Raw genomic sequence first — 8,727 nt, forward strand, 5'->3', positions numbered from 1 at the left:
AGACAAAATACATGAAAGGAAGAGGTTCTAGGGAAGACAATGTTAGCCTCCCACCCCGAGTTCAGATTGACGGTGACGAAATCGTGGTGGTCGATGAGTTCGTGTATTTGGGCTCACTGGTGACCGCCGAAAATGATACCAGCAGAGAAGTTCAAAGACGCATTATGGCAGGGAATCGTGCCTACTTTGGACTCCGGAGGACGCTCCGGTCGAATAAAATTCGCCGCCGCACGTAGTTGACTGTCTACAAGACGCTGATTAGACCGGTGGTCCTCTACGGCCAAGAGACCTGGACTATGCTCGTGGAGGACCTACGCGCCCTTGGTGTTTTCGAACGGAAGGTGTTGCGTACCATCTACGGTGGAGTGCAGATGGATGACGGAACGTGGAGGAGGCGAATGAACCACGAATTGCACCAGCTGCTGGGAGAACCATCCATCGTCCACATTGCAAAAATTGGGCGACTACGGTGGGCTGGGCACGTCGTAAGAATGCCGCACGACGACCCAGTGAAAATGGTTCTAGAAAGCGACCCAACAGGAACAAGAAGAAGAGGCGCGCAGCGGGCAAGGTGGATCGACCAAGTAGAAGGTGACCTGCGGACCCTTCGCAGACTACGAGGCTGGCGAACTGTGGCCATGGGTCGAGTAGAATGGAGACGACTTCTACGGACAGCAGAGGACAACAAGGCCTTAGCCTGATTGGTAAGGTAAGGTATATTTCTTAGTCTCTTTGACCTGATTGAATTCCATTCGGTTCATTGCGTAAATTGCGATAGTTGAATGTAATTGAATGCAAACAATTCGATGATTTTATGTTCGCGTTGAATAGGTAATTAAACATTTTATATGAATAATATTGTTCACTGTGCTATTAGTAAGTCAACGTATGAGCGTCATGAAATGTTCTGTTGAAAGTTGAAATTTTTCTAAGAAATCTAGAAACATAACTAGGGTATGTGTACCAGTTTTAAACCCTAGTGGTCGTCGAATTGACCTTATCTTAAATTTCACATTTTAACCTTCTTTCTAAATTTGTTTTATACAAGGTAAGAAGATATGTTTTGGCAGAAATCTACGCAAATAAAGTCATTAAAGTATATTTCAAATATGGCCCTAGGGCCAAATACTGGCACACTTATCCTATGTAAAATAGATTCAAACGATTACTTTCGTTTGTAAATAGTGCTTATTGTTGCTAGAAAATATAGCCGTTCCTTTTTTTTAAATCTTTATTTGAAAGACTTTTAGCTGAAAGCTAGTTCATCTCTAATAACCGTTCCTGTTAACTTTGAGATAGCTAGCTGGGAGCCCCAGGTTGGTACCTTAGCCATAGTGAACGAAAAAAGTTTGCTAGGAGCGCCCTTCCTTTGCCTTTTCGATCAATCTTTCCACGTTTTTAGTGCAAAATAATTGGAGTAGATCTTTTGCTCAAAACATTTTTAATTAGCCGCAGCTGAGAAGTCTATGGAGGATTGAATCCTTGGGTTTTACAGGTATCGATAAGCACTCGATTTGATTTATCGTTCTGCTTGCGAAATTCTTGCGAATGGAACGATGGTCAGGAAATTGGTTCCTCCTCCGAATCCAAAATAAAATCAAAAGTTGATGCAATTTGCTCCAAACATTTAAAAAAAGTTTAACGAAAACAAAATGGTACATACATTTTTCTTCTAAGTATACAAAACGATTTAAAACTAGAAGAAGTATTGGCGTGGAGTTTCCCCTCTTTTTTGCCATAACTACAGTAAAACAATACGTGTGGTTTACAATGACATTTAAGGATTAATCGTTGGGTGGCAGGTCATTGCATACAAAATCGGCGAAAAAGTTATACTTTACGGCCAATGAGAACGACTCAAAATTGAGTAAAAGTTACTCATATATGAATACAGGTTACTCAAATTCGCCAAAAGGTAGGTCACTCATAAAATGAGTAAATTTTTCGACGATTTTCCGAGGAAAACTTCTCGAATATGACGAAAACTGATTGTGGTTTTAGTCTGTCTACTAGTACACTTCTAACCTGTGTACATTTTTTTTTTAATTTTCCCCATATATATGAACTTAAATGTGGGTAACCTTTTTTGTCCTGCTGGCAGAAAACTAACATATCACGCGCACAGGTCTAGTCTATGTGTCTATGTGGAATGCAAAAACCACTCAATCATTTCCGTTACTTGGGCGTTGTTCCCTTTAGGATGAGGCGTTTTTATTTCCTTAGTTCGATCTGTTTAGAATGAAACGGAATGTTCTAAAAAATAAAACGACGGTTATGGAAGAATCTAGCGCTGCTCGAAAACCATTGAGTATAAGTAAAGCATAAAATCCAGGAAGGCGGACGGGCTTGGCGTAGGAATTAACCAGCCACACCCCTACGGCGAACTATACCCGAGCTAAGTTAGAGAACAAATTGAAATCAGAATTTGCTGTTATGATGTAACTTATTTTGAATACTCCATTTGACTTCATTTTGGTTGACTTAACGGTTAACACAGCAAAAATGAGAGCAACATTTTACACTGCTGAATCAAACGGAAAACTAATCCTGCTTTTAATGAAATCAATTTAATAACTGATTTTGCATTCATAATGTTTAATGGTTATCATCCATGCTTTTCACGCTGAAAGACTTGATCTCAAATCTCACCTCGGTTTAGTCACGAATGACCTTAAATATGTTAAACAAAACAAATAAACGACATATGAACTTAAATCAAATTTTAAACAAGAAATTAACAGCTGAACTTCAAGTTAAGTTGCTTTGATTAAAAATGTCTTGACTGCATAATGAAAGCACAATATGAAATCAGACTTCTGTAGCGACAATTGAAATCAAAATGTGTTTTCATTATGATAGGAACTGCAAACTTTAATATCGATTTGCTTGCATTTTGTTAACGGACTTTGCTCGGGTAATGACTACAATAAAATCAAACAAACAACAATAGTTCCATCATCAACTTTATCAGCCAAGATGAAGAAGGACTAACTTATACAACTTGAAACATATCCCGCTCCTCCTCTTCGGCAGATATAATAAATATTCCATAACTCTTCAACCCTGCAATAAACCGCGAATCAAATATTGCTCTTACCGCAATGTCATCCGGTTAAGTTTTTATTAGCTACGAATCCACCTCGAGCGACAATCTCCCCCCAAGACAAAAGCATGACAAAACAGCAGTCACGCATGGAATCATCCTCTGGGACGTCGGAGCAAAGCGCCTCTTCAGATTGTGTCGTATCGTTGTCCTATTTCACTCATACCGCATATCTGGTTCCGCCGACGACGAGGCCACCGCAACGGAGATGGCAGCTCAACTTCCGCTCTGAAATTAAGTTTCCGAGTTCAAACATGCAGAACCCGTGACGGAAACGCAATGAAAACCGTTGACGAGCAGAAGATGATATTTCCCCGAACAAGTTCCATCATATTCCGCGTACGGTCTCAACAATACCCAAGTGCCGGTTTACTATCATCCCTCTTCAAGAGAGAGAGGGACAGACAAAACAAAAGTCTATCACCGGGTACACGGTCGGAACGGGGAAAGGAAATAGACCCCCGGAGTGCTTATCAAATTTTTTAATCAAATTCGGAATCAGTCGTGCTCACTTCCCGCGGGCTGTCTTCCTCTCTCTCTTTCGTCATACATATTCCCCTTGAAACCTAACATAAGTGGAAAAGTGAAAGTGGAAAAGGATGTTTCCTACTCCAATCACGCTTCGGCGGCGCGGTTGAGGATGGTCGAGGACCGCAGGGACGACCTTCTGATTTATAAGGATGATGCTTGAATTTCAATCCGACGAAGCGTTGAGCTTTTCACCTGCCACACTGGCTGTGAGAAGCACGTTTGAGATTTTGGGTCACCGGTGGGACGGTGAGCTGGGAGCAAAATTCACCCCATCTTAGATTCCTGCACAGTATCCGTCGCTGGACATACCGGGATGTTGATTTCCGTTAGGTACACATGGAATTGGCATACTCTCTCTCGTCACGTTCACATCAAGTTGATGGGAAAAAAAACCCACGTCAGTGTGACTGTGTGCCTGTATGCTAGGGAAAGGAAAACGTGACCTCTTCCTGAATTTTCGGGAGAGGCAATCCATTTCGATTGAGGCAAGTATTTCTTGATAGTAAAATTTGAAAATTTTCAAGTTACACTTCCAGTGACGACCTCCTTGACTTCTAACTGCATTCCCATGTCAAGTGACGAATTACATCAAGTGCAATCTAACGGCGCCGGTGGTGTAGTGGTAAGCGTGATTACCTCTCACTCCAGCAGGCCTGGGTTCAACCCCAGTCGGCGCCGCCGGGATGTTCTGAGGCATAACATCTCTGATCACGCCTTCTTTCGGATGGGAAGTAAAGCCGTTGGTCCCCGGTTCATGAGTTGATGGGTCGATAGGTAGGGTCCAAGTGTGGGAGAGCTGCCTTCCTGGTACGTCGGTAGCATTGGTGCTCAGCACGGAAAACAAGATCGACGGAAAAAACAAACCAAAGGAGATCAAGTGCAATCTGTTTTTACTTTCATGAAACTTTGCTCAATTATTCGTAATGAACAATTTTTTTTAATCAGACATTTGACTATTGACTCATTTTTCATTTACACGTTTCAATAATTTATAGTACCAAAACGTCTCTTCTATTTTAAATGTGAAACAAAGTTCTAGAAAACAGTAAAAATATAATAGCAATACACAACGCTTAGATCTAATTTTGGGCCTACTATGCACAAGCTACACCCCTGTACTTTGGTCAGAGAGCGTATAGGGCGTCGTTGTGCCAATTAATCATACCATCCGGCCATTTTCCACAGAGATGGCACTGTTCCGCTGGTAGGAAGTGATAAAAATCCCCATATATAAATTGAGAGAAGTGGGAAAAATTCACTTCCTATACATATTCAGGTAAAAAAGTGAACGACAGCTTAAAGACATCATTAATGGACTTTGTCGTTCACTTATTTCCCGGAAATTGTTGTTAAACAGGCTACAATTCAATAAAAAATAATTTTCCCTATACAGTTTTACCCGCTTTACTATCCGTCCTCAGAGAGCAAAAAAAAAATCAAATCTGAGAGAGAAACGTGGCGTTAACCTGCACCAACTTTTCTATGATCCATTATATTTGAAACATGTTTGTGCCATTTTGAAAAATGGATCGATTAAAAATGATTGATTAAATCTGTGAATCGATTATTTTCAAAAAAAAAATCGATTCACTAAGATCGATTCTTGCTTCAAGATCGACCAATGCTACAGTTTTATCCGTTCCCAGAGAGCCAAGAGAATTCAAATATGAGAGAGAAAATTTGATCTCACGAGCTCAATTTCCGGGAATATGAAGCGATGGTCACGGCGGCGTTTGACAAGAGGATTTCAAAACATCAAGGCACGGAGTACGGTTCCATCGAGCAGAAGATATGGTACAAGTAGGATTGGGCGTTCCAGATCGATATTTGGAAAATCGATCTTTTTCATCCCGATTTCAGATTTTTCGGATCGATTCTTTGTCGATCTCTTCTTTCGATCTTTTCGATCTTCAAAAAATAAATGTTAAATTTGTTATCGAAAAAAATGATTTACTCTCACCCCAGACTGCGTGGTAAATTAAAAAAAAAAACATAACGTCAAAACACTCCCTACAATGACGTCACGTTTGAGTTTCCGATATTTACGAATACGGCAACATTTGAAGGATTGTGCTACCTCCCTCTTGTGCTCATTGCTCCTTACCGTCGCGACATTATTTAATTGAATATTATAGAGGAAAGAATTTCTTGGGATACCAACGTGAACAAGCGTATTCAACAAAAATCAAAAGATCGATCTACCAAAGACCGATTCTTTGATACTGATATAATCAGTGGATCAATTCTAGAGAAAATATAAGATCGATCCGTCAAGATCGATCTTTCACTGAAGATCGCCCAATCCTAGGTACAAGAAGAGAGGAGTGCAAGTTGAAACGACGGTTGCGTACATCCTACAGTAAAATGGGGTAGCAAAAAGATTCAAACGTACGCTTATCGAGAAGGTTCGTGTGATGCTCCTAGTCTAGGAGTCCTAGATTCTGGAATGCCGAAGCAGATGTGGTGCGAAGCAGCGTTGACAGGTGAGTATTTACTTAACCGATGCCCCACAGCACCCCTTCCGAACAAATCGACTCACGCGGAGTTGTGGCTAGGTATGAAACCGAAGAGCTAAGAATTTTTAGATGCAGAGCCTTCTACAGCGCAGCGCCATTTCCCGGTAAGATACTGGATTACTTAGTAAGTTACGGAGCAACTTCAGATGTTCCCGAAACGTTTTGGTCAAATTGCAAACCGAGACGACAGAGACGATTGGATGCGTGCCATGGAGAGCCTGCAGATACGAGCAAACTCTGTGGAGAAACGATCCATCCGAGCCAATTCGTACTCACTGTACTTGGCAACTCGAGTGCCAGGCATTCGGAAGGGAACCTACGTCGACGACGTATTGACTGGACACGATGATCTACACATCGTATTGCGAAAATGAGCGGCCAACGACAAGTGCGGCACTAGTGAACGTTCCTCCCGAGTTATGGGAAACCTCCACATAGTTGGAATCGATCGTTCGACTGCCGTCAAGACGCTAAGCCTTCTGTGGTTTCCTGAATCTGACCAGCTCATGTTCAAGATACCAGCTCTTCTTGAGCATGCCGTCATCACCAAGAGGGTAGTTGTGTCCGCTTGTTCGACCCCATCGGTCTGCTCGGGTCTGTCGTAATGTGTGCCAAAATGTTTGTGCAAACTCTCTGGGCGGAACATTTGCCATGGGATACGGAGCTCTCTACCGAATTGCAAAAATGGTGGATGAATTATCGAACTGACTTCCAGCAACTATCGATCCTACAAGTTCCGAGAAGGATTCTTGCAAACACTTCTCGTTAATATTATCTTCACTGCTTCTGTGACGCTTCCATAAAAGGTTACGGGTGCTGTGTTTACGTCGTTTCGCCAGACGAAACGGGAGAGCTCCATAATCACATTCTTACTTCGAAATCTCGTGTTGCACCACTGCGTGGAAAATCCATTCCACGGCTGGATCTTTGTGCTGCGCTACTTGGAAGTCAGCTCGTGGACACTTTACATAGGACTACCAGCGGCAGCAACAATGTAGACCGACAGCACAATCGTTCTACACTGGCTAATGTCGAGATCCAACACCTGGAAAGTTTTCGTTTCCAATCGTGTGGCTTAGGTTCAACGACTTACAAAAGCATTCGAGTGGAGACATGTTTCCACGGACTTAAACCCGGCCGACTGGATTTCGCGAGGTACGCTGGCAAGTCAGATCGTGAAATACGATCTATGGTGGCATGGTCCCACATTCATGCGATACCCAAAGGAGCAATGGCCAGAATCAGTATTTCCGACACCAGATGATCAATTCTTCAACGAGGAGGCTCGTCGTGCCGTCGCATTACATATCAGCACAGTAGATCAAGAGCTCTTCGACCGATATTCAGAGCTCGCCAAACTGCTGAAAGGTATTGTCTACTGTTACAGGTTTTACCACAACTGCAAGCTGCCAAAGAAGCAGCGCTCAACTGGATCACTGTCGACTGATGAATGTGATCATGCGCTAAAAACTCTAGCACGTCTCGCTCAACGTTCTTCCTTCTCGGCAGAGGTCAAAAGGTACACTCCAGAAGAATTCCCAGGCGCCACCAAATCTTGGACCAAAGTCCCCTCTTTGAAATATGAACCTTTTCATGGACGAATTCGGGTTGCTACGAATCGATGGTCGTTTACGCTATCTTGCTACCGTCCGACCACAAACTGAGCTTAATGGTCGTGTGAGCAATACACCTCTGAACATTGCACGGTGGACCTTCACTTCTGCTTGCTACGGTACGTCAACGATTCTGGCCACTCCGGGGTCGTGATCTAGATCGTGCAGTAGTTCGTCAATGCGTCACTTGCTTTCGGTGTCATCCTAAGCTGTTAAGTCAAATCATGGCACCGTTACCAGAAGTACGCAGTACACCAGCACGACCGTTCTTGTATTCGGGAATGGATTACTGTGGGCCGTTTCTCGTTCGTCCGCTCAATGGGAAGGGCGCGTTGGTCAAAATGTACGTTTCGCTTTTCGTCTGTCTGGTGGTGAAGGCCGTGCACATCGAAATCGTCACCGATATATCCGCCGCGTCGTGTATCAACGCCGTGAAGCGTATCGTCGCGTGGCACGGACGTATAGTGGAGCTACATTGCAATAATGCGACCGCTTTCGTCGCATTTCAAGTGCGAAACCATTGCTTGGACAACGGGATCAAGTTCCAGTTCATCCCCGCCCGTTCGCCACACTTCGGTGGCATTTGGGAGGCGGGAATCAAACCATTCAAATACCATTTCCGTCGCATCATGGGACTGAAATCATTCTCGGTGGATCACCTTCATACCGTCGTCACGCAAGTTGAAGCAGTGCTCAATTCCCGCCCCTGTCGCCACTCACTGATTCTCCCGATGATCTGGCGGCTCTGACGCCAGGACATTTCCTGTTCGGGGAACCACTGACGATATCCGCCTCCTCTATGATGTTTCCTGACGCCTGAGCGGGGCAAGGATTAACACAAGGATGCCTGTAAAAGACACGACTGGACAGTTGCTCACCCACCCCACTGACCAGTTGAAACGCTGGTTTGAGCACTTTGAACAACTTCTCGAAGTTTCATGATCCGCCAAGGGTGAGGCACGTT

General features: G+C 43.5%; 1 protein-coding gene across 1 annotated transcript; it reads left to right on the forward strand.

The window, feature by feature from the left end:
• The first annotated feature begins 7,987 nt into the window (after positions 1 to 7,987).
• Positions 7,988 to 8,512, forward strand: LOC135714713 (uncharacterized). Its single transcript, XM_065238108.1, has one exon. It carries the CDS (start codon positions 7,988 to 7,990, stop codon positions 8,510 to 8,512), a length of 525 nt encoding a protein of 174 aa, XP_065094180.1.
• Positions 8,513 to 8,727: the final 215 nt, after the last annotated feature.

Source organism: Ochlerotatus camptorhynchus, unplaced genomic scaffold, assembly GCF_037179485.1.
Source record: "Ochlerotatus camptorhynchus isolate MF236.1 unplaced genomic scaffold, CSIRO-AGI_Acam_v1.1 ptg000698l, whole genome shotgun sequence".
Classification (NCBI taxonomy): domain Eukaryota; kingdom Metazoa; phylum Arthropoda; class Insecta; order Diptera; family Culicidae; genus Ochlerotatus; species Ochlerotatus camptorhynchus.